Source organism: Bactrocera latifrons, unplaced genomic scaffold (genome assembly GCF_001853355.1).
Source record: "Bactrocera latifrons isolate USDA-ARS-PBARC rearing strain unplaced genomic scaffold, ASM185335v1 scaffold_1, whole genome shotgun sequence".
Lineage (NCBI taxonomy): Eukaryota > Metazoa > Arthropoda > Insecta > Diptera > Tephritidae > Bactrocera > Bactrocera latifrons.
The window spans coordinates 408,481-434,879 of record NW_017534407.1 but is presented as its reverse complement, the minus strand read 5'-3'; the positions used below and the strand labels follow the sequence as shown (position 1 = coordinate 434,879).

At 37.4% G+C, this 26,399-nt stretch overlaps 1 protein-coding gene across 5 annotated transcripts in view; it reads right to left on the bottom strand.

Annotated features, from left to right (window-relative positions):
• Positions 1–26,399, bottom strand: part of LOC108978883 (four and a half LIM domains protein 2) — a 212,841-nt gene that overhangs the window by 49,564 nt on the left and 136,878 nt on the right. Inside the window, exons 1-4 of one of the 5 annotated variants that reach the window (XM_018949392.1) lie at positions 16,594–20,415; positions 16,470–16,529; positions 11,990–16,314; positions 11,340–11,770 (exon numbers count right to left, since the gene is read on the bottom strand). The exons of 2 other annotated variants lie outside the window; for them this stretch is intronic. In XM_018949392.1, coding sequence (XP_018804937.1) covers positions 11,998–16,314; positions 16,470–16,529; positions 16,594–19,086 — 6,870 coding nt within the window. In that variant the 5' untranslated portion in view covers positions 19,087–20,415 and the 3' untranslated portion in view covers positions 11,340–11,770; positions 11,990–11,997. Of the gene's footprint in view, positions 1–11,339; positions 11,771–11,989; positions 16,315–16,469; positions 16,530–16,593; positions 20,416–26,399 lie in introns of those variants that run through there. 2 more of the 5 variants (XM_018949401.1, XM_018949410.1) reach the window with 2 other exon arrangements.

Here is a 26,399-nt window from a genome sequence, read left to right as displayed (position 1 = left end):
ATATATATTATATAAAAAAGCAAAATTAACAAATAAATAAAACGATTCACACGCAAAAATACTGATGCGCATTACCGAAATAAAATAAAATGTATAAGCGGTAAAAGCGACACAGATATTATGTATATATATATCTTATATTACATGTGAGTACAAATATTTTTTACGATCCCCTGAGCTTTGCCAATTTTCGTTTTCGCATTTTTTTCTTTTGAAAACAATGTAGAGCACTTAAATTGAAGAAAAATTGACAACAACACCACGCTGGCAGTTTAATATCACGCTCCAATTCCATGTGGGCGTATTTCACCTGAATCCGTTCAATTGCATTAATTCAGTAAAAGCGAGGAGACAAACAGCAGTCAGTTCGGATTTCCAAATATATTTGAGAAACAGCATATTTGATCTAAATTGTTGCTGAGTTCATTAAATTTCTGTTTAAATTAGTTGCTTCTACAACGTAAATATATTTAATCGTTAAACGTAATTCAACTGTGATTTTAGGACATTTTTTTTTTTTTTTTTTTTTTTGTTTAAATCGGCTTGACATTAACTTTTATCAAAATGACTGTCGTGGTGCTTCAAAAATTAGACGAGATTATAGTAAGCCTTGGAACAACTTAGGGGATCGGCTCAGCGTGAAATTTTGTAAAAACTATTTTTTTGTTGCATTATGTATTAAACGTTCTCTCAAATTTTCGAATCTAAATGCAAATTATTACGGTCGCTGCAGCGTTTCTTGTCGAAAGAGAACAGAGTGAGGAATGCAACGAGACAATCTATAAACGCGTTTTTCTCAGAATGGTGTGTTTCATAAGGGTTTACACTCTAAAAGGAAAAGTTTTGAAGATGACTAGTACCGATTTGGAGAGAACATTTTTAACGTTATTCGCTATCGCGTTTTGGAAGATTTTATTAAACAATTTTTTTTGAAATCTTCCTATTTTTTTCTACTATTACTGTCAAAAAAAGGGTAAAATTTCATAACTTTTTTTCAAACCGCCGCCATTTTCAACGAATGGCGATTTTCGGCATGCGCGGTGCCCTATGTTCCGGTTATTATGGATTTTGTATATAGACAGCATAGATATCGCCAGGAAATGTTTTGCTCTGAAAGTTGCTACCAGACTTTTCTAAGTGAAGACATATCTGAACATACGATCTTTTGGATCATAGAGGTGCCAAACCTTCTCTGTGGGTGGATAAAACCTGTTGGAGAATAGAGTCAGTGAGCTCCATCACGTATGACTCAAAACATGAGGGTCGAGATAGCAGTAGATAGTGCCCTGAAGAGTAGCCTCCTTTAAAGATGTGACTATCCACTCTGATAGCAGAACTGCGATACTACTGGTTAAGTTTAAGGTTAAAGAATGTCTATCGTCCAGTCTCGTTAAAAACTGCATGAGTCACTGTGTTATAAGACTAGTATGGGTGTGAGACTACAACGGAGTCGCAGCTAACTGTTAAGCTGATGAGGTGGCAAGGAAGCGCTCCTATCCTCGTGTTTTACTATTGGATCGCTGGGTAAATGGCGAATTCGGCCAGCGCTTTGGTGAGCGTGGGTGATTTGTGAGCCCTTTGCCCTCAGTAATGCTAGCCTTTCACTAGATTTGGAGGTTTTAACAGGATTTTTCACTCCCTGCGTCCATCCAGTAAGGTTGACAATCTTACCAAGAAGACAGAAAGCTGGGATGAAGAAGATGAGAAGCAAAGGCTTAAAGGCTTGGGAGCTCATATTTCCCGGCGATATCCCGCCAAACTGGTGGGAGCAATTAAACGCCTGTGCAAGTTTATTTTTGACACACAGTGTTCTATTTCTATTGGTTTACAAAGGACTGCATATATAATAGTGCAAGTGCGACCTCTGGATGAGCGCTTCCTCAAAAAGATTCAGATAAGTCTTTTTGTAAAAAGCTAAGCTGATCAAAAAAATACGATGAACGATAGAAATTCCAAAATAAATGTAATGGTTTCCATTTAACAGTACTGATGGTCTCAGCCAAGTATATTACAGTTATTATGCTAATCTTCTATATTTATTTAAGATATTCAAAGCGAGCGCATGTATTATATAACAATAATTCACTACTTCAAGAAATTTCAGAAATAACTTAAAATTAATTTGCATTTAATTCCGTATTTTCACAATGAAACAAATAGCATTTTTGTAATTTGCTCGACATAGATATTCCGACTTTAACGCACGCATATTTTTGTAAGCACTGCAAAATAAAATAAAATGTTCCACATACGCCCCGACAATCCGCCTTGCTTTCACACAACGGATGTGAATTTTCTCGAATGTTGAAGTGTGCAATTTTATTTATAAATATACCTCACTTAATATAATTTTACTCAATTTCATATTATATTCATGACATATTAAAATGTATATTCTTTGTGGCACTGCACTTGTGATATTTTCCCCTGCAACTTTGCCAGTGTATTCTCAGTTGTATAATTTGTCGCTATTTACACCTTTTTAGTGACCAAATACAAATACCTACATATCTCTATGGTGCTTCAGCCATTCTTTCGCAATTTCTCAAACTAAAGAATTGGAGCATTTATAACTAAATTAAGGCGGAACAAATTTATTGCATTGCATGCGACAGAACTAAATCGAGGGAAAATTTTTTAATTATGAGTTAAAAAAAAAATGGAAACAAAAAATCTATGATTCATGCAAAATTATTTATATTAATAAATTTATTTAAGAAAAAATAACTTTTTGTTGGTTTGAAAAGAGAAAGAAAGTTTTATGGAATATTCAAGGTCGATACCCCTTTTAAATTATGAGACTAACTGACCGACTAATGACAGCCATGACTTTCAAAACTATATTTTTAGTCTCTAGACAGATATCTGTTGGCTATAAACGCATAAGCGGTCTCCACGCCAATAAAGAAGAAGACAGATATCTGATGTGCCGTGTTGGCAATGAAAATTTTGTTTTCTAATTTATGTTTTCCAAATTCTGAATATAAAAGCGATTAGAAGACTTGTGGGCAATTTTCACATTTTGATTTCATTTTTAAACACAAATATCACCAAAACTTGCAAGCTAAAAATAATCTCTCGAATGCTATTTTAAGGTTTATTAAAAATAAATTGAAATAATTTTGAAAATATTTCAAATTAATGAATGCCAGCAGATACACAGTTTGATTGCTTATCTTGCGGAAATGTTTAATAAAACAAGTCTGTTTTCAAATTTAATTTTAAGTGCAATATTATGTTTTAAGGAATTCTCAGCCTTATGAAAGCAATCACAGATATCGTACAGAAACACTTTAAGGAAAAAACAAACACCAGACACTTGGCAATATCACACTTCATTTGCATTGTCATTAATTCGCTCATTTGCTCACAAATAAATTATTTAATTGCACTGAAAAATGCTTCGTCACTTACATATTGCCAAAATGTATATCTCTTTAATAAAACTATTCGAAAAATTTTCAAGTATATAGTTTATTTAGTCAAATGAATTTTCCTATTGATAACAACCGGTTATATATTGCTTTCAATCCACGCAAGTTGAAATTAGAATAATTGAACTTTAGAACAACTTTTCAACTTTTTTGTATAACGTACATCAACTGTTTTCAGTCGAAGTTTTATGAGAGTTGGCAAGATAGAATATGATAATTCGAGACATAACTCAAGAGGTGAAGATTTTTAAAGAAAAAAACCAAACAATGCAATTAAGTTATTGCTTATGGAAATATTATTAATTATTAATCATTAATTAATTTTATTTTTATTCCGTTTTCCTTTTTCTATAAATATTATTACTAAATAAAAGCAGTAGTGTTCAACTCAACTGCTTGGTACCAGTTGTAATTATTTGATATGCTTGTCAACCATACTGACACATCGTACGAGTATTGCCATAGACAAAAATTACTTCAAAAGAAGTTTGACAACATTCCGAACAAAACAACAAATATATAGGTGAGTTGAAAAATGCTTGGTAGCCGTTGAAGTTTTATCATATCCCAGTCAACTCAACTATCACAGGGTTGAAAACCGTATTACCACAGAAAAAGTTGAAGTTTGACAAACGAAAATTTGTTGATGTGTTGAATTGATCGCGATAATACTGAATTTCAACGTAGTGTTGAAAAACGTAATAGCGACTTCACTTAACACCACAAAAAATAGTCTAACATTGTTAAAGCGATCTTGTAGCCCACGCCACAAACTCACGGCGGGAGATGATGCGCATACGAAACGTTTCCTTCACTAAATTGCTTGTTTCGTTTAATGTTTGACATGTTATGTCGTCTTGTCAGAAACAAAGGTCATCGTAAATGTTATTAATCAATCTTTTTAGCGTTTCTCATTGTCTGTAACATCATGACCGACATTTCTAAAGCAATATGGACAAATGATTCCCTTTATTCATAGATCACACGAAACAGTGACTTTTTTAGAATGTTAGGCGTCTCAAAAATAGCTGGTGGGTTATTATCGCTCTATATGAGATAATTTTGCATACTAACGTAACCAAAAGTGAGCTTCATCCCTAAAAGAAAATTTCTAGATTCGTAGCTATCTCATTTTGGATCCATCGCGTTTGACGTTGTACGTTCACAAACCAAAGTTCTTTCGCAAAATCTTCCATAAAGCGGATGGACACAGTTCGAATAGTTGGAGCCATCGGGTCATCCTCGATAACCTGTTCCACAGCATGCGTCTCAGAGGATGCGCATTTTCCACTAGAGTAAACGTGTTGCGAAAACGATCCATAGTTGTTCGAATCATTGACTATACTGATACATCCACCGAATATTAAACACAGCCAAGAGCCGTTATTTCGGAAATAAATATGCAATTTGGAAACACTGTTCCGGAATAGCAAAACGTAACCAAGTGCGAGGTGTACTTGGTGCCCAGTCATAAAGGTATAGAGATGAACGATCTACCTGATGAGCTCGCCCGCTCTATAGCATCCACTGACATGGTAGGAGCTAAACCCTTCATCGCGGTGGGTCCCCATACCATAAAGGACCTGCTCCGTAAGAAAGAAGGAGAACTTATACAACATGGACCTAGCTTCTTGCCTGCAACACCAGAACATCCAATAATTGAATGCATAACAGTCTGCAGACGCAGCTTAATAGCTCTTAAATCCATGTTTGCAAATACAGATCACTTCGGTTCGCTAGCACCACGTAGTATGTTGGACTTTATCAGTATGCTGGAGCTAAGGGAGTTTTGGTGATTTATGAGAGGACACAATAGACCACGGTGCATTCTCGTATATTTAATCTTTTCAAATTTGTCATTATGAAATAGCAAATCAAACTATGTATAAATGAAGAAGAATTGCCACATTGAAAACCTCACATCTTAAAAAAATAGCCGACAGATATTCCCATTTGCTTAAAAACAAATTGTAACAATTCAGGAGAATTCTTCAGTTTTCAAAAAAAAAAAAWTTTTGTGTACAATATACACATATAAACAATATTTGTTTGTACAAATTATTTTCTTGGAATGCAAATCTTTATTTAAATCTTGATGCGATGGGATGGGTATTGCCATCTCTAGTCTATTAAAACCCCCTTTTTTAAACAAATGCCTTTACACACGCTTATGTATAATACTTTTACTGTTTACTTGTTTTTTTTTTTTTATTATTTACAAATTAAAATTTATATCTCATTATTTTAAAGAGTAATGATAAATCTACACAAACATTCGCGTGTTTTTTACCAGTGAAAGATTCGCAAAATGTATATAATTAGACATAAATAAAATTCGGTGAATATTTTTCGGCAAATAAGCGCAACTTATTAACCACAAAGTGTAGCATTTGTGAAGTGTAATTAAAAATTTTAAAACAAATATTTTTTTCATGTAGAGATTTAAAAAATTCCGATAGTAAAGTATTTTTTAGGTTTCAGGCGTTGAGTCAAAAACGAAAAATAAAGAACTTTATTTAATGTTTGTACTTCAGTGATTCACAGTGATTACACATACATAAATATAATATACAAACATTTGGTGAATTTATAGATTTCCACCGATAATAAATGATACTTTGTGAAAATATACGATATTAAAATTGTAGAAAATTTTGTTTATATTTAAAAATTCCTAGACTTCACATTGCAATGTTTCGTTAAAATTATTGCTCATTGTACATAAAATATGTTGGATTATGACGGATTTAGAAGATAATAAAACTCGAAAATCGTTCTGAAATATGTGCACTCCTGTTTTAAATTAGGTTTCTCAGTAAACTGCCAAGTACAAAGTCGTTGAGTTAGCCAGAGGGAGTATCACTGCGAGGCACACATTGGAATGGGATCGAGTTAGAACTGCGCATGGAATAATTTTTATTGACTACCTTGTGAAAAGGTATAATTTGTGAAAGGAAAGACCATCAACATAGACTACTACATAGAGTTATGGGACCGCTTGAAGGACGAAATCACTGAAAACCACAAAACAATTTCCGAGTACTTTGTCCTACTGTACAATACTTTTCGTTATTCTGAATGAGAATGAAATTATTACGATGAAAGCTCTCTAACACTACATAATATAATATAATATAATGTGGTATGTTTCTTTGGTTGGCTTATTCGTCAAAAATGTGGGTTTAATATAAATGAAATCCATTCATTCTTATTAATTTAATAATTGCAAAATTTACATTGACTTTGCATTACTGACATAATTTATTGTCAATATAAGTCCTTTGCTAATCTCTATGTGTAAAGTGGAATTATTATTATCGTCGGACTTCAACGTCATAAAAAAAAAAAAATATCATTGCTGTGTGTATTTGTACTTAAGCCCCCACAATGTAACCTCAATAAGACTTTGCAACAAAAGTATAATTTTGAATGGCGCACAAATCGGCGATTCCAACTGCCAGAATTTTCATTTCACCAAATCCATTACGCGAATTTCTGCAGCCACCGCCACTAATTATATATTACTTATGTAATGGTTGTATGAAAGATATTATGAAACAATTGTGAGCGGCAACAATACAACCGATATATTCGTATATAGCGTGAGTACATATATACATGTATGATTTACATGCAGGTACATATATTTATATGGTTTATGCAGTGAGTTGTTGGCGTGTCTAAAAATATACATCTCGCGACCGAAATTCAAAAATCCCAAACAAATTGCATGGATGACACAATTCGCTGTTCAGTGTCATAAAGCATTAGTAAAATTTGAAACCAAACACAAAAGTACAACCAAAAATTAAAAAAAAGAAACACACACACAAAACCGTACAGTGCAAGATAAAATAAAAAGGTACAAGCGAAACAAATGAATTGGCGCTCGCCAAAAAAATTGGTGCAAAAATGTCAAAAAATATTCAATCTCGCGCACTCGAAAAATTTTTCAAATAGACGCTTGGAAAAATAATTAATTTCGCCTTTGTGACTGACACATGCGACAATTTGTTGTGTGAGACCGCAGCGAGTGTCGGTGATTAACGCAACGGATGTTCGTGAAGGGGCGTGACGTACGTGGACTAACTCAGCCTTTCAAATTGTTTTTGCGTAAATAAATAAATTCAATGAAGTGACTGCCTAAAAACTTTCGTTTATTGAGTGATTGCAATAAACAGTATTATTTTGTATATTTGTATAAATTTTTTAAAACAATACTTGTTGTATTTATAATGCTTTTTATTAAACACTAAAGTTCTTGAAGAAGGTATCGTTGAGTTTTTTAAGTGCTATATTTTGGAAATATGGTCACAATAACCATTTCATTAGCCTTTTTGTTTCTATTCCTTCGCTTAAATATTTCGACGTTTTGAATATGGCAACCAAAATAGCCAAATAAAATAGAAATTTTAAGCGCAACGCTTCCGTTTGTAGACACAGCATGCTTTTAGGCGCCAGCCTTGTGGAAATCAAGTGAATTTTATTGTTAAAATTAGTGATGAATCAAAAAGTATTGCTGCTGAAGGTTCTAGAGCTAGGTGAAAAATTAATGAAATTTAAAAAAAAAATTTTTTTTGAATAAAAATTGAAGAGAATTTTCATATAAGTTGTAGATATTTTAATATTTTGTTTAGATATAATTTAATATTATTTACACATCTGTAGCAACATATCCAATCTATCATATCAATCAATCAAATCATTAAAAAGGAGATACGTTCTATACGCATTAGAGCGGGTCGATTTTTTCCATGCAAACGCGTTTGAGAGATATGTTCTACGGATCATTCTGAACAACTTTGCCTAAGAGACCGGGTTTGAGCCAGCGAATTTTAAGGTGAAGTTTAAATATCTGATTAATAGTTTGTATGGCAGATATGTGATATAGTTATTTGATCTGGCCGATGCCGACAAATGGCCAATAGAATATCAATATAGTAATATTAGTAAAACAATAATAGTAAATAGAAATTTCTAGGAAGTAAATTTGTTGCCAGCCATTCTCTGACCTTTAAAAAATCGCTTTATGTTCACCTTACAGCAATTTTTTAAAGGAAATAAATTTTGTTTTTTTCTTTTTTCGAAGGGCTACCGGAGATGGTATCCTTTTTTCCAAAAAATTATGTAAAATAAAAACAGATTTTCTTTGCTAGTGTGTATGTTTGTGACACTAAAAATTTCTAATGAAATTTCTAATGAAATATTTATTGTTTTTCTATTAGAAAAAAATTGCTGAAAAAGGCTGTTTTTACCCAAGGAAACCCATGTTACCCCCTTAAGGGAACCAACATAGATTTTGAAAAATAAATTAAGAATTTATAATTATGAACATAGTCTTATTATTTTTTGCCCATAATAGATAGTTTGTGTTCATTGTGAGTGTACACATAGTAGGCCAATATGTAAACAGGTTATCCAAAGCGTATCCGTCAAATTTCACTTTCTCCCATGAGTGACACAACTGACACACCAATTGATATTTTGGGAAATGATATCAATTGCACTGTCTATTAACCCACTTTCTGGTAGCGCGCAGACGCACGGTGGATACATCCATCATCGTTTTCATATGAACACTGCCCGCTCGCAACTAAAACAAGTCGCATTCACTTAAATTGTTTGTGATTCTCGATATTTTCACACATCTACACACGCTTTGACATTGAATTTAGGGTTTTATTGTTATTCACTGTCGGTTGTTTGTTGTTTATATTTACAGAAAAATGGTCGAATATACATGCACGCCTACATACAAGCGTATATTGTCATCAGCACAACTATTTGTGTGCCCAATGTGCTCATATACATAGTACATACATACATCACACATATAAATGCATTTTGGTCATGCACCAACGGTAAAAACAGCGGTCATTAATTTTATGTGAGAGCAAATATGTATTATTTTTTGAGTATTTTGAAAATTATTTTCTGTAGAACTTTTGGCGAAAACACGTCATTGTTAATTAAAGCCAATATTTTTTCAGCACACACAATATTAGTTGCCGAGCACGAGAATCAATATTTCAGGCAGAATGCGTTTACTTTCGTATAAAATGAAACAGGCGGTGATTGGCAAAAAAAAAAAAAAAAAAAAAAAAAAAAAAAAAAAAAAAAAAAAAAAAAAAAAAAAAAAATGCTATTAAAATTGTTGACGTAAAATATGTGGTATTGAATTCCATGTATAATGTCTAATTAAACAAGAAGAAGCGTTAACATAGGCTGCTTCGATAATACTTATATGATTCACAAATTCAAAATATGCCACTCAACAACTAAATTTTGATCGGTCAGTTTGTATTGCAGTTATATGATATAGCGATCCAATCTGAACAATTTCTTCAGAAGTTGTACTTTCATTACTTCAGACAATAACTCGTGCCAAATTCCGTGAAGATATCTTGTCAAATGAAAAAGTTTTCCATATAAGGATGTGATCTTGATGGTTCAGTTTGTATTGCAGCTATAATTGTTTGATAAGTGATCCGATACTACAAACGAACAGCTTCAAAGGCGAAAAGAAAGTGTGCAAAGTTTAAGATTGGTGTCTCAAAAAGTTGTTGTTGTGCGATAGATTTGTGATGAAGCACTTTTCTGGCCTATCCGGTTCGTGAAAACTACCAGGAGCGCCAACCAACCTGAAAAAGACTATTCACACTTCCGTCCAGCACAACGGTTCATGAAAAATGGTATCCTTAAATATCTCTTTTACTACAAAAACGATCGCAATAAAGCGGAACTATATTAATTCTTTCAAGCCAAGTGATATTTGAGAAATACATATGTAAAGTTTAAGTAGGAAATTATAGTATAAATAATCACCTATGCTGAACTACTGTTTTGATATAAACATCCAAAAGATTTTCGGTAAAATCAATTTATTTTATTCAAAATAATCTCCTTCTGCTTCAGTACAACTTTCTGTACAGTCCAAAAGCATAATTGGTCACAAGCGTCGATCGATCGGAGCAATTTTTGGTCTTCAGTCAATTTGTGCAGAATAAACCGTGCTCACACCTTTCGTAACCCCAAATGTTCCGTCAAAATGCGATAAATTGATGTTTCGGAGAAGTTCAATTCCATTTCCATGAATTTCAATGATGATTTTTGCTAATTTTTGATGAATTCATGCACAGTTTCGATGGAATTTCCGGTGATCACGGATTTTGATTGGCTCACATATTGATCGTCATTTATGTCCTCACGACCACTTTAAAAACGTTCAAATCACTCGTGTACTCTGCTACGGGATAGGTAATCATCGCCATAAACTTGTTTCATCTATCATGAAACGTTTCGGTAAAAGTTGTACTAATTTTAAAATAAAATTTAAAGTTGGCTCTTTGTTGGATGCTCATTTTCGCACCGATAACACAAACATAGTGACATTAAAACGCAATCACTTCATTTCCAATCTATGAAATATCAAGCAGTTCTCACTGAACAATCGATAAAGATAGCAGATTCTAACGCACCAGTCGACATGTAGATGGCGCCATCATAAAAGCAAATGAGAATACAAATTTCTTTCTGTTTTCTTGTATTTCTGGAACTCAGGGTTTAAAATTAATTGTAGCAATTTACAGAAAACCAAACTAAATGTTTACAGCAACGTTTATTTAGCCCGAAAAAATATCTTTCCAAACAAGAACAAATTATAAGAGAGTAGTGTCTCAAGTACTGAGAGTAATGCTTGGCGAATTGAAGGTAGGTAGTCTTTTTAATATTCAGTAATAGTTGTATACCAAATAGTTGGTTGGTAGTACTCGAGATATCTCAATCAATAATAGGTCTGCGTTTTCCATTAGCTTTTTGCAAACAAAATGAATATAATATTCATTCAAAGCAAATGTCACTTCACACAAAGCAAAATAAGCAATAGAGATTCAAAACAGTTGTCGGTTCTTGATTTTCATTTTATAATAACGTAAATACTTTATTTAAAGGATATGTATGTATGTAAGCGTGAATATATGTTAAGAGATATAAATCTTCGTTATTTGACACAACGTCGTTTGGTATTTTGAAATACTCGGATTCGTATCAATAAAAATGAATATAATACAAGATAAAAAGGTGTTCGTGTGGGTTTGTGTCTTTTGGAACAATTTGTATTTCTTCATCGGATTTCGTTTAATGTCGCGCTGGCGGRAAGCAGATACGCTTGCTTGCTTGGTATCAATGCGACTGCATTTTGGCATGAACTTAACACATATTAATGTATATATTTTCAAGTTGCTTTATGCTAGGTGTAGTAGGTGCAGGAGCGGGTGCAGTGTGAGGCTATTTGAGGTTTCGTTTTTTTCGGACTTTCTTTTCAACTATGAGTCTGTCTAAAGAAAAGATAAAAATATAAAAAAGAAATAAATAGAAAAAAATTTAAATTAAAACATAAAGTAATTAAAAATCATGAAGACAAATTAAACAAGATGTCACCAACATACGACTACGAGGAAGAGAAGCAGGAAACGAGTGGCGTCAACACTTTATAGAAAGCAAATCGTACAAACACAAAGGCATACACATACATAGATGACACACAGATTACTTGCAGCGTTCATTAGAAAAGCGGATAGAAATTAGCATCCTTCAGTATATCAAATGTATCCACGGTGGTTTTTGTTGTAGTGGTGGGAGTTATAGAGGAGCGTGTGGCCACCGTTACTATCGCTTCCGGTGTAGTTGTAGCTGCTGCTGGTGTTGTTGTCAAAGCATCAGCTGCTGCCGAAATTCGCGCCTCAACAGCGGGCGTGTCGACTTCTTGCTGCTTGGGCGAGCCTTCAGCGGAAGACGCGGCACTGTTCAGCTCCTTTAGTTCGGGCGTTTCGTAGTCTAAGGAACTGCTCGGCGTGCAGATGCTATTTTGTGGACTCAGCGTAGCAAGTGGATTAATGCTGATTCTGCCTGGTGAGACTGCTGCTGACGCTGTTGGCACTTTGACAGTTAAATCGAAATAAGACGAACGCTCAGCGCCCTCCGCCGCAAACTCCTCTTTAATGTCCGATTCCGTTGTGGCAAATGTTTCCTTTGTCTTCTTACGCTTTTTGAGTTTCTTCTTGTTGTTAACTGTTGCTGTTGAATTGTCCAGCAGATTATCGGTTGGCTCTTCGTCAACAATACTACTGCGCGGTGAGAATGGGGCGCCATTTGTCTCCTCGTTGGTCAAACTATTCCTGGAGTTGCGGCGAGAGCGCGCTTTTATGCGTTTGAGTGAATCGGTTTCAGTACCACCACCACTTTGTATGCTACTGTGGTTGTGTGACTCAGAGTCATCATCATCTTTCGTGACAAATTCGATGCTATTGCTTTTTGAATCCTTGCGTAATTTCTTTTTACTTTTCTTTTTCTTGGATTTACCCAGAGATGATTCTGCTGCTTCCAACTGCAACGTTTCATTTAACTCATTTGAGCACTCTTTCTCCTCCGCTATGGTTTCGGTGTTCTGTTGATCCTCATCAGCGACATAGCACACGCCTTCCGCACCTTGGCTAAAAAGTGTTATGCTCTCGCCACCAAGGCTAAATTTACGCGAGTCCAAATATTGATTTGTATTGTTCATGTTATCAGGCGTCTTGATCTCCTCATCGAGACATTGTGTTTTGTTGGAGTTCTCCTCATCTTCGTCAATTTTGAAATTCTTGCGCCAGTTATACTCTCTTTTTGGCGTATAACTAAGGTCTACTTCGATGTCTAAATCTTCCATACCCTTAACATTCAGCTGCGGTGCATAGCCGTAACGTGTGCGCAACCGCGTAGACTGTCGCTCAGCTACACTTGCATCGCCCAGATAACGCTGTTCACGCTCACGGCGCTCATTACGTATCAGTTTCAGTTCGTTTCTCTTATTGGCTGCCTTATTCGCACGATCGGAATCACTGGTACCGCTCACATCGCCTTCACTGCCATCGGCTGAAATCTCTTTATTCAGATAGCTCTTTTGCATTTCATTTAAAATGCTATCATAATCGCGTAGTATACCCGACTGTTTTCGATTTTTGATTGCCTCATCGTAGATCTCGTCAATCGCCGCCGAATCTGAATCATAGTCTAATGCCGAAATAGTACCACCAACGGCGCCTTCCTCATTAGCCAGCAAGATCTGATCTTCTAACAATTCGTCGATATTTTCGACACGCTGCCAGTCATCGGCATCTCTGCCGGCGTAATGATCCATCTCGCGCTCTGCTTCTTCGCATTCGGATTGTTCGTGGTGGGACTCATCGGCTGGACCACGTTCGTTAAAATCACAAATGTCCTCATCGATTTCATCGTCTACTTCGACCACTGTTTGTCGCTCATCTTCGCTACCATCAGTTTCTTCGTCCTCCGCAACCTGAAGTTGTTCATCTGCAACTTCATCATAAGCGCCTATTGTGGGTCCAATATTTACATTACTTTCTTCTGCGAAAAAATTTAACTTATCAAAATCTTCACTATAGTAGTCTTCTCTTATCCATGTGCGTGTACCGCTAGGCGTTTGCACTTCGATTTGTGACACATAGACGTAATCATCATTCGGATATTCTTCAATCGACTGCTCCTGATTCAATGAGAAACGTCGGAAGTGGTGATAATTTTCGGGTTCTAATTCAAAATCTTCTTCAAGCTCCTGTAGTTGAACTATAATTTCCGGTTTTTGTATAAGCGCTGAGTCTGAAGCTCTGCGTTCATTATCCAAGAAACCAGCATTTAGATATCGCGAGAAATCTTGAAAATTAACATTTGCCTTTTCCAAGTCGACTTTTCTGTCTTGCAACTCGCGCTTTGTTGCTTCTTCCTCAATTTTTGCCACTTCTTTAGCTTCAATGTCGCCCAGCGGCGAACGGCTTTGACTACGAGATCGCTGAAAATTTGCATTCATTCGTCGCAGTTCTTCGTACTGCTGCCTTTCTTTTGACTTGGTATCTCGCAACTCTTTGGGTTTTGCGCCCAAATGTTCCTCAACTGCAACCTGTTCTGAGGCTGAAATTAGTTCGGCCAAAATCTTATCCTGTACTTGGCGACGTTCTCCCGCTTTTTGAGCTGGCTCCGTAGCAATAAGTGAGGGTGATGGACTGCGTGAGCGTCGGAAACGCGCTGTCTGCTCGCGTAGTGGCACAAATTCACTTCCAAGATCCCATGACTCACCAACATAGGTGGAGCGTTTAAATCCACTTACCAACATTTCATCCTTTATGCGCTGCACATCACTCCACTCTTGCGATATGGTGCGATCGTAATCGGGTGTCGTCGGTGAGCAACGTAGTTGGCGCATACGTTCGTCGACGGGTAATGCCATCAACTTGACCTTATCTGTGGGTGGAAGTGGTGATACTGGCGTCACTGTGCGAAGCTCTATTTCTTCGCTGGCGTTACTCAATTTACGTAAGGCATCGGCGTCCACTTGGCGTTGCTTTTCAGCCAGTATGCTCTCTATTTCTTCACTGCACTTAGCCAATGTACGATTTTGTGAGGCTTCTAGGTTTAACATCACGTGAAAATCGACTTCTTCAACTGGCTGTGATGGAGAATCCATATTAACGCGTGTGGGAGAGACTGAGACTGAGCGTGATGGCGTTCGTGACCTACGTTCATGTTCATCGTCGTCTTCATACGTTTGATTTGCTTCCATTATACCCACGCGTATACTGCTCGGCTCAGGCGTGCGTTCGCGTTCAAGACGTCGCATCGGTGATTTGGACCGTGAACGTTGTAAGCGTAGTGACTCGACCAAACTATTCATACTTTCTAATGAGTATTCACTTTCTTCCTGCGCAGTATCTGGAGTACTTCCTGTGAGCTCTTCATCACAACATTGTATCGATATAACCGGTGCCGTAATTGCTTTCCTCTGCTCTGAAGTATTATATGAGTCCTGTGTAAAAATTGGTATATTGATATGAAGCTGTTGAAAAAGCTCATCGTTGTGTTGTATTTTCTTCTTCCGTCGCTGTTCCAAACCAGTTCTTAAGTTTTCTGCCGTTGGCAAGGGTGAACGAGAGCGCGAACGTGAACTCCTTTGTGCTCTTTCCACACGAAGTGATTGTACTAAGAGATTCATACTCTCTTTTGAGTGCTCCTGCTCAAAACCTAACAGGGGATCAGGTGAAAGTTCGACGGGAGACTCTGTTGGATTGGTTGTACGACTTGAACTGGAATCTAAGCCCAGCTTTTCACCTAACTCATCATTTTGCCGAATACGTTTTGTACGTCGAGTTTCCAAGCTACGTTCAATATTATCTGGTGTTGGAAGTGGTGAACGTGAATGAGATCTAGATTGTCTTTCAACGCGCAATGTTTGTACTAACAATCTCATTTCATTTTGTGAATCAACTTCCGATCCTTCTCTACTATTATTTGGAGAGTCGGCGACAATTTTCAATTGATCTCCAATTGTCTGAGACAATTTTACGCAGTCATTTTGTAAAGACTCTATAAATTCCACCACATTTTCCTTAGTTAGCTCTGCCTCCAGTACAGAGCCTGTGTCATCATATACTTCCAAGTTCTCTTGTCTGTCTTCATTAAACATAAATTCCACGTTCTTAGGTAGCGGCGTACTGGGCTGTGAAGATGCTGGAGAGGCCTGACGTGATGTGGAACGCGAGCGGGATGGATTCACCGAAGCGGTAAAATCATAAAAATCACTAAGCCCTTCCATCACAAGCCCATATTCATCACGCCAAGGCGCAATGTCGGGTGATTTGTCAACAGTAATTGATGGCGTAGAAGGCGTGTTGGGTGTTAAAACTTCGTCTGCAGCGACCGATTGGTTAGTCTTGTTCCACAATTCTTCGTACTGATCCATTTCTTCAATACGCGGGCTGCGTCGCAAGCGCGGAGAAGCAGATTTACGTCCACCCGGAGAAGCGGGCGATACTTCGTGTGTGATCTTAAGCTAATAAGGCGGGAATAGCAGCGTGTGCGAAGCATGTGCATAATTGCACGAATGAGTAAGCAAGATAGTTAAGCAAAAGCCGTTAGTTTTAAAAGCAATAGATGGTCATGTGATTGAAACTAAATGATGAGTGAGATAAAAGCAAAAAAACTTACATTCGATTGTATGTCTGATCGCGTTGGTTCAACTGAATCTGGCTTCTGCGCTGCATTGTCCTGAAAGCAATAAATGTGTTTGGAGATAATTCTCAATATTGAAAGTAAAATCAATTTTACTCACCTGCTCTTCCTTCGTCTGCTGTCGCTTGATGGCTGTTATAGCTTCCTCGTTTTGTGTGTGCGTAGCCTCCTCGAAAGCAGCGGTTTGTGGCACATTTCTAGCATTATTGTCCTTCTCTGTTTCGGTTTTCTTGGCTGGATGTTCGAGTTCGATGGCTTCCTCATCGATGGACATGGACTTCTCATGTTTCCAGAATGGCATATCCTTGTAGTGTTCGGGCGTAACTTCGCCCCACGGATTGGTATTCGCCTCTTCATCAAGCATCTCTAGTGAACCTCGTACATTGTTGTCGCTCGGCTTGGCGTCTTTCGCTGGACTACGCTTGTGACGTCGCCGAGGCATTTTTACCTTCAATAACGGTTCACTTGCGTACGTGATTGGTGTGAAATCAGTATCACCCTCTTTCTTGGGTTGCAGTTCTTCCTCCTCCAGCGATGTGAACATTTTGACTTCCTCCTCACGTGAGGCACGTGAATCAAATGATGAATTCGAACTGCCACTGGAACGACGCTTCTTAAAGGCTCGTCGCCGGCCAGAACCATCCTCACGTACCAATGGGCGTTGCTTGATGCCATCTAGTGAGCGCAAGTAGTCTTCAGTATATTGTGTGGAGGTTGCAGTATCGTTTTCTTCACCACCCTCAGGTTCTTGTCGTTCCAATTGTGCGAATTGCACATCTATTTTCTGCTCAGTTGCTGTTCCATCTCCATCGATGTCATATTCTTCTGATGGTTGTACGCTGAACGAACTCTGTGGCTCAAAAGATGGAGTATCATCGGATATACTCTTAAAGAGCAACGGCTTCGTTGTTAAAGAATATGGTTCATTACTGGTTTGCCCAAATTGTGTTTTAACCGTCTGTGTCAAACGTTCGCCTCCACTGTCTGAGTTGTCGGAGAGTGGGCTCATCGTTTTTTTGACGCATGGTTCTTCGAAAACTGGAGATTGTGGTGCACTCTCGGTGGCTGAGAGACGACGTTGCTTTTGCACGGTTTCCAATAATTCTTCCATTTCATGGTCGGCTTCGAGAAACTTACGAGCATTCTCTTCTATAATTTTTTGTCTCTCTAAACGCTCTTGCGCGGCACGCTCCTCAAATTCTTTTTCGCGCAGATTACGTTCGCTTTCAGCATCGAGCAGCTGCATTATGCTGTCTAAAGTTTCAGCTTCGTCTGTCTGTTTAGGATTCGAGCTTGCATATACTTCGTTTTTGTAAACAGAGTCTTCCATGTGCTCTTCTGAATTTATCTTAGACTCCCATTCCTCGAGTTCTTGTTTTCTCTGTACTGCTTCTCGCAGTCGTTCCGCTTCAAGCAATTTTCTTTCGTTTTCAATTGCTTCGTCTTCTGCATCGATTTCTTCTTGATTCGCTCGTTCCGAATCCTCTATTTCCTTTCTAAGCTGTTCTAGCTCCCGTTGCTTCTCCACTTCTATAAGTTTTATCGTTTGCTCTTCAGTTTCCACTGACTGATTCTCAATATCTTCCTCTTCTTCTGCACGTTTCTGTTCTGCTGCCGCACTTTCTGCTTCTAGATGCTGAAGTTTCTCTGCCTCAACCGCAAAACGTGCTTCTTCTTCTTCTTCTTCTTGACGCCTAAGTGTCTCTTCCTCAGCTCTTAAACGTGCGGTTTCTTCTTCCTCTTGACGCCTAAGTTCCTCTTCTTCAGCCGCTATACGTGCTGCTGCTATTTCTGCTTCCTGTCGCTTAATTGTCTCCTCCTCCGCTGCTTTACGTGCCAATTCTGCTTCTTCTAAGCGCTTAAGTTCCTCTTCCTCGGCTGCTCTGCGTGCTTCTTCTTCTTGCTGACGCCGCCTTTGTTCTTCCGCTCTTTTGGCTTCTGCCACCTCACGCTCTTTACGTTCATTTTCTTCAGCTTCTCTTCTGCGCTCTTCTTCTTCGCGCAGTCGCTCTCTTTCTAAAAGCTTGCGTGCTTCCACCGCTGCTTCCTTCTGCTCCTCTTCTCTCTTCTGTTGTTCTTCGCGCACACGTTCTGCTTCCAATAACTTACGTTCATCTTCGGCACGCTGTTGCGCTTCGAGCTGTTCTGCAGCCTGTTTACGTTGTTCGGCTAATTTGGCTTCAGCCTCAGCCAATTGCTTACGTGTCTCATCTTCTATCTCCTTCTGGCGTCTTAATTCCAACTCAATTTCTTTTTTACGCTTCTCACGCGCTTCTGGTGTACTTTGTGCCGCTTTTAAGCGATCTCTCTCCAGCTGTTCGGCATCTATTCGAAAGCCGTCTTTATAGAGCACACCATCTTTCATAACTTCGGTGCCAACTCGTCGTTCCTTCGATTCGGCTTCGGTCAATTCATTGCGCATACGTTGCTGGAGCCGTTGTAGACTTTCTGCATCATTTTGCGTTGTATTCATGTGACCGCAGCTCCAATGATATAAATGACGCACGACATAAAGGAATTCCAAGGCGCCGGCATAACCGATCAGTACCGAAAACACAAGATCACCAAGTTCGGGCAACAGCTCATCACCCATTTTCGCAACGGTTTCGTTTTACAATGACTTATGTTCGAATTTTTGAGTCAAAAAATATGTGCCAACCAAAAACTAATGACGTGCGTGACTCCCTACTAAGTAGTGTAAGTTTTGTTAGAACTAGTTTAGGAGCAAGCCAACAAAAGAACACTTTCTGCGACCTTGAAACGCGCACGCACAAAATTTATAATTTATTTTGTTTAATTTTATGTTGCACTTGAGTATTGCACGCCAGTAAAAATGTTGTATGCTTTTGAAGAATTATAAAAAGAAAAGTGGCGTTCGATATTACAGATCCACACGCAATATTAAACTGCGTCGTCGTTCGAATTGAGAGCGTCAAGCAGCCACTAGCGAGTGTGGCATCCACAAGGTAATAAGAAATTCACCACCGCACCGAACTCACTGAACACTTTCCGGTTGCAGCGCGCTCACGAGCTGCGCGATACTCCGACAGGCCACAAATCGTTACTAGCGCCACCGGCTAACTAGGCAGCTTTACACTGCTCGTTCGTTGGCTGCTTGTGCGCGTAAATATTATATAAATCTCACCACACCAGCTCCGTCGTTTCACTGATTGTGTAATTCACCAAATGAAAATTTTTGAATTTTATTTTTCATATGCACAGATTTTATTTTTCCGAAAATATGCACACAAAATACACTTTGTATCAACACATGCGACTATTTGTACGGCACTTTGTTTTATTTTTCGCGAAAATTCAAGTGCGAACGCCTTGGAATTTCTTGGCACTAGACAAGAAAAATATGGACGCTATTTATGAGTCGTAGAGCACTTTGTATAGACCTTCCACACCCGCGCCACACTGTATAGCGCGTCTTCAAGGTTAACACTTTGCCATTTGTGTGCCACAATTTAACAAATATTTGGAAATTAATTGTGATTTGTTTTTGATTTGCTTTCAAAAATTTAACAAGCACCGCAACGAAACGTCCGCAGCTGATTAAGAAAGAGGACTTCTGCGAGATCCACTGCTACGGCTGCTTTGACCACGAAATATTTGCAGCAATGATATCAGAATGGCTTGCCGAACCGTTAATGCCACTAATCGAAGTGATGATATCAGCGTGAGCGGCCAAAAAACCGAACTGCGGAGCGCAGCGCCCAATTTAGAATGTTCAGCGTAGATTAACGGCCAGCGGCAGCTGGTTGCAGTACGCGAAAGTTGCGTTCTCAACAAATGCAAGCGAAAGTCATAAAAAATAAATAAAATAAACGTAGTGAGCAATGAATCACGTCGCCGTCGAGTGAAACCACAACAAACCGCCGCCGTTGTGCGCCGCCAAATAGCGTAGCACCGAATTGAGGAATGAGAAGTAGCGCTGTATAGATTTCAAGAGATTAGCGAATTTGCTGCTGAACTGCTTATGCCGTTCGCTACGCGTATTTGTATAAAATCAAACAACAACAAAAACGGTTATTGAGTATTGGCGCCCTGTTCTAGTGCCAGCGCAAGTAGGTGCTAACTGACAGTCCAACGCGTAACAACTGACTTCAGCCGAATTCCGTATGCTAAACAGAATAGAAGAAACGCATTGTGGGTATGTGGCATATGTGGCATGCCACGCGTCAGCAGATTCGAAATAGAAATGAATAATAAGTATTTGCACTGCTAAAAGACAAGAGTGGCACACAGACTGCGCGGCAACGGCAACGATTAGTGGTGCCGACGTCATCATCACCAAAGTACGAAGTCAATGCTCAATGCTTAGCCCATGGCATGGGTCATCGCAAGCAGTCATAGCGCACAGCTGGTTGGCGTCATCGCTGGCACTTTTTTAGTTTTTTTGTTTTCCGTTTCTTGCTGTTTTCGTGCTTTTCGCTTTGGCGCGAAATTCTGCTTCTATTTGTTGTTGACTTTTCGTGTTTTGAGACAATTCGTCTTTCGAATTGTTGTCTCAAATGTATTTGTTATTTTTTTTTTTTTTTTTTTTTTTTTTTTTTTTTTTTTTTTTTTTTTTTTTTTTTTTTTTTTTTTTTTTTTTAGCTGCCTTTTATTTTGATGCGGTTCAGGTGACCCAAATGGAAATTTGTAAAAGCCACTGTTGAGCAATATTAAGGGCAATAATTTTATGAAGTATGAACACAAAATAGTTGAAGAATTCTGAAATTGTGAATGCAAAATACGTATATCAGGCCGACTCGCGCCAAGGAAACTGAATGAAGCCGTGAGTAAAATCGACAAAAACGGGTTTAGTCTTTTAACACTCACTTATCTACAACTTCAATTCTCGTATCTGATCGGCGGTATCAAATCTAAATTAGTGTGCTCCGCAATCAGTTTTACCCACCGCCGGTCTCTTAAAAAGCTACATCGATCTACGGATTTAAAAAAATCGATCTGTTTCATTGTCTTATTAAATTTACAATACCTCTAGAATATTTTTCTAAATTTTCAAGTTGATCTGAGTAATCGTTTCAGAGACACAGCCTTGAGATTTTGTGCGTTCGAGGCTAGCTAGGCTAAGTGCGTCGTCTTTAAAAGCGTTTTTCTCGAAACTGTACTTTTGAAGCCAGTTGGCAAGATTTCTCGAGAACTACTCAACCGACCTTCATGAAATTTTACACAGGTCTTTGAGATACAATTCTTAAAGATTAAAGGATTTTTTTTTCGATGATAACAATCTGAAAAAAATGTCCCGAAATTTTTACTAAAATTTTAATTTTTTTTGTAAAAGTGTTTGCCAAATATCCAATTTTCAGTTTTTTTTCCTTCCTCCAAGTTCTAAGTTAAAGTTTTAACTAAAACACGTATTTTGCACTTCAGATGATCCGGAAAAGAGTTATCCTACCAACGCGGGCGCTTCTTTTTTCCGAGAGGTCACCGGGAATGGCGTCGTAGTAGCCGGGTTTAAAAAACTGTTTTCCAAAAATTTCGGAATATCTTTGCTAATAGCGAATGTTTGTAGCAATAAAAAATTCTAAAAAAATGTTATATTTTAATATATGAGAGAACAATTTTTGACAAAAGGTTGCTCTATATCCGAGAATATCCATGCAATCTCTTTAACTTGAACTAATATTTTCGTGCATGTCTGCATCAAGATTACTACAAATATTTATACAGTTTGCCGGACAACAATGTAAGCTCGGTGATTTCCTGCTGTTTCCAGTCGTCAAATGCGCTGCTATGCGCCCACTCGCAGCGACTGTCCTTCGGTTACCTGCACCAAATAGCTTTATTGCCATCGCATGGATTCAATTTATAGTCGTACGAATATGATATCATCCAAGATGAGTAAGTACTCATACATATACTTCCTAGCAATTGCTGTGCGTAAAATAAAAAGTGGAAACGAAACGATTGTCGGTATACCACAATGTTACCAAACTGACTGACTTTTAGATAGGTTGGAGCATTTATTGTGATTCGCCAAGTTTCACTCTTGTTGTGCGTCGGTGTAATCGTTATTTTTATTCCTTTGGGAGAATATGCTGCAAACATTTGAATTAATACTATTTTGTGTACACTCTTATAATGACGGCGAACTTATAAACTTTATATATAAATGATCATTTGTCAATACCGGATATCCGATGAGTATAGCAAAATATTGTTATACTGACTTTCGAACTCGACTCCTTGTATGGAAAACTTTCCTATTTGACAAGATATCTTAACGATATATGACATGGAGTTTTACTCAAAGTATCGCTATAATATCTGAAGAAACTGTTTAGATCGAACCACTATAGCATATATGTAGCTGTTATACAAACTGACCGTTCGAACTCGAATCTATGCATAGAAAATTTTTGGATTTGACAAGATATCTTCACAAGATTTGACACAGAATTTTATTCAATGCCTCGCTATAATATCCGAAGAAATAGCTTAGAGCGAATTACTATAACATATAGCTGCCATACAAACTGGTGGATCATAAATTAATTCTTGTATGGAAAACTTCTACATTTGACAAAATATCTTCACGAAATTTTGTACAGAATTTTATTCAAAGCGTCGGTTTAATATCCGAGGAAATAGCTTAGATCGAATTACTATAGCATATACATAGCTTCCATACAAATTGGCCGATCGAACTCAAGTGCTTGTATATAAAACCTTTTTATTGCTTGTTACAAAATAAGCAAGGACTTCTCGTGATGTGGGAAAGCTTTGACAAAGTAAACTTTGTTTTACAAATATTTTTGATTTTATTTCGTAACATTCACATTTGTCTGTAGTATTGTTAAGAGTCGGTAAATAAGTTAAATATTATAGAATCATACTCTATGACTCACTGGCGTTCAAAAGGTAATCCCAAATCGCTGCAGGCACAAATGTGTAATTTTCAAAATATATAAAAATAAGTTCAATAATAGTATTTATACATTAATGTTTAAAGAATTTTTCAAGGTCTATGGAAAGTGTACATCATAAGGGCTAGTGTAGGTAGTAATCGCACTCTGTACAGTGTTCTGCAGCAGCAAGAAGCAGAAGCAGAAGCAAGTTGGCTGAACTTGAAAATGCTGCCATTCACCACATGAGGTTTACGGCGCTGACTGATGAGCTGTTGCTACTTCATTCGAAATTTTAGCATCTGATGTAAACAATTACAAACAAGTTGTGAGCACTGCTTAGGTAAATAGAGATGCATGAACTCACCGGGTACCCTTCAAAAACGCTACACATACTATATACATACATACTATATAGTATGAATTCAACGTGGAGAAAAGTATTTCGTCGAAAAACAAATCCATTAACACACATAGTTATTGTTTCAAAAATATCGTAGAAAACTATATTTTCAACATTTAATAACAATTTCAATGGTGAGCGAAGTGTGTCGACGGGCAGAGCTAGGAAGAGATATTGCAGGTCCAATGTACATTTAAATATACGTCAAGATATAAGGAAAAGAGCATATGTTGGTTGTGCGGTGATACAATTTTGAATAAATATTTATATAAATTTTTAGGAATTTACATTATTATTATTGCATTCAACAAAATGAAAAGATAATGCTAAGACCATAAATAATCTCTAATTACTTAGAAAGAATTTCCACACATTACGATGTTATGGTAATTTGAAAGTAGATACAACCAAAAACATTAAGTCGATTCATGTATTCTCATCGAGCCATCCTGCTTAACATTCTGATGAATTCAGGTGCATTAATTCTTTGCATGCAAGAAATGCAGCGAAAGTAGTTTAAAAACGATACTTAATCAAAAACGCTAGAGGCTGCTTCATATGTAATTCGAAACAAATCATTATATCGATTTTTGTTCTAATTGTGTATGTAAAAATTTTCCATACAATGATAAGTTTTTCGATTGTGTGAGAAATATCTTTATGGCTTGTCAAAAATCTTTACGTTTTTTAGAATTGTTTGTTTTGTTCTTCAAATTCTGCCAATGTGTCTGCTTTTCAATATACCGTAAGTACGACATTCGTAGCGTAAACGGGGATGTGATATAGCTTAAAATCGAATTGTTTTCCAAAATATGCAAGATCAACATTTTTGACGTCCGCAAAATTGGCAAATCAAGTGGAAGATTCAGAGTGAGGAAATTGGGGAAATTTACCAACGGCAATATAAATACAAATAATAAAGAACTTGAAATAGATGTTGCTTTCAACTCCATCAGTGATATCTTCGATTGACAATTTTCCGCGGTTTATCTCCAAGTATAAATTTATAATTGGGTTTCTTTGTCAATATGATATTCAAATACGCTGCTTGTAACGTTCCAAAATCGAACACAAAAAGCTGAGAAACATTTTCGATCCATTTATTCAGGTACGAAAAAAATGGCGACAGAACTAAAAGTTGACGAAGAAACCCCAAGATTCTGCGGCCAACAAACAAAACTCGAAAAATTCGGCGTGAGAACTTGCGTTGAATACTACAGGGTCTCAGTGTATATTGCTCTGTTGGATACAATCGGCGCAGTTTTAAAGATGCGCTTTTCTAGAGAAGAATTGAATGGATTTCAACTGAGTCTGCTGCTTCCACAGAAAAAATACGTGCTTTGAAAACTAAAGAAATGGAAAATATTATTAACTGCTTGATAGATAGATTCTAAAGTCTTTTGGATACTGACAACGTTGTCCAACGTTTGAAGCTCAAAGGTGGACTTGATCACTGGCAGTACCATTGGGGGCAGAAGCCAAAGCCAAAAGACAACAAGTTACCGACTTCTGCATTGGAAACGTTAAAGAACTGCGTGGTAGACCTACACCCCACAATTCATAGTTTTCTCCGCTCGTTCTGCGAATGCGAGCTCTGAACGCTATTTTTCAACACTTCGTCGCATGCAAACGTTGCTGAGGATGAACATGCTTCAAGAATGCGATAATCTTTAAGTTTCAAGTTAACCCACGACATACAAACTGACCGATCCAAACTAGGATAAAGACCTTTTTATACCCTTTTATGCCACAAGAAATGAACTTGTGAAGGATATTATAGCTTCGGAGCCGAGGCTACCTTTATTGCTTGTTTTTATATATATATTTTTTTTAATTTAATATAATTGCTATTTCTTTTAAGGTATTTTACACTTCCTGTGAATATCATGCGATCTCTGGCACTAATCACGCTAGAGAAAGTTTCAACACAGAACTCAGTCAATATACTATTTTGAATATCTTTTTTCTTAAATAATTTGATGCCTGTTAGTACTGTGCACTTAAGTTAAACATACCAAAATTTGAAGTATTTTATAGGTTAATCCGATAAATTTTTTTGGTTTTCCCTTTTCACATATTTACGCTCATTTACGCACGACTTGTAGCAGCACCGTAAGTTTATTTAGTTCGGAAACGCAACATCTTAACGCGACACGAGCGATGCGAATAATGCGATTGAAATATTTATTTGAGATATTTAGCGAAAAACTTCGATTTTGTATTAAAATTTTACCTTCTCACCGCAAAAGGTGTTTAGAAAATTTAGCTTTGAAATCAAATATTTTGAAGACTTAATATCCTTGCTTAGTTGTCGATGGGAAAAAACGCGTAAACCACATTTTAGCGACCTACAGTCTGGCTTGCAACAACAAGAGTGACAGCAGCGTCAATGTTGTTGTAGACAGTGACTGACGGCTTCAACCAGGTGACGTTGGTTGTTGACAATTACGGCGACCCAGCGGTTGGTCGCGCATCAGCCCACAGATATTGGATTACATGCGGCGTGACAGCATACGAATATGAGCAAGGACTGAAGCACAGTTGAAGTCATGAAGAGCGAGTTAAGGCACAAAAAAAAAAAAACTTTAATAGGAATTAAACACGCTGCACATAGCTCTGAAATATTTGACGCACAAGGTCTGCCTA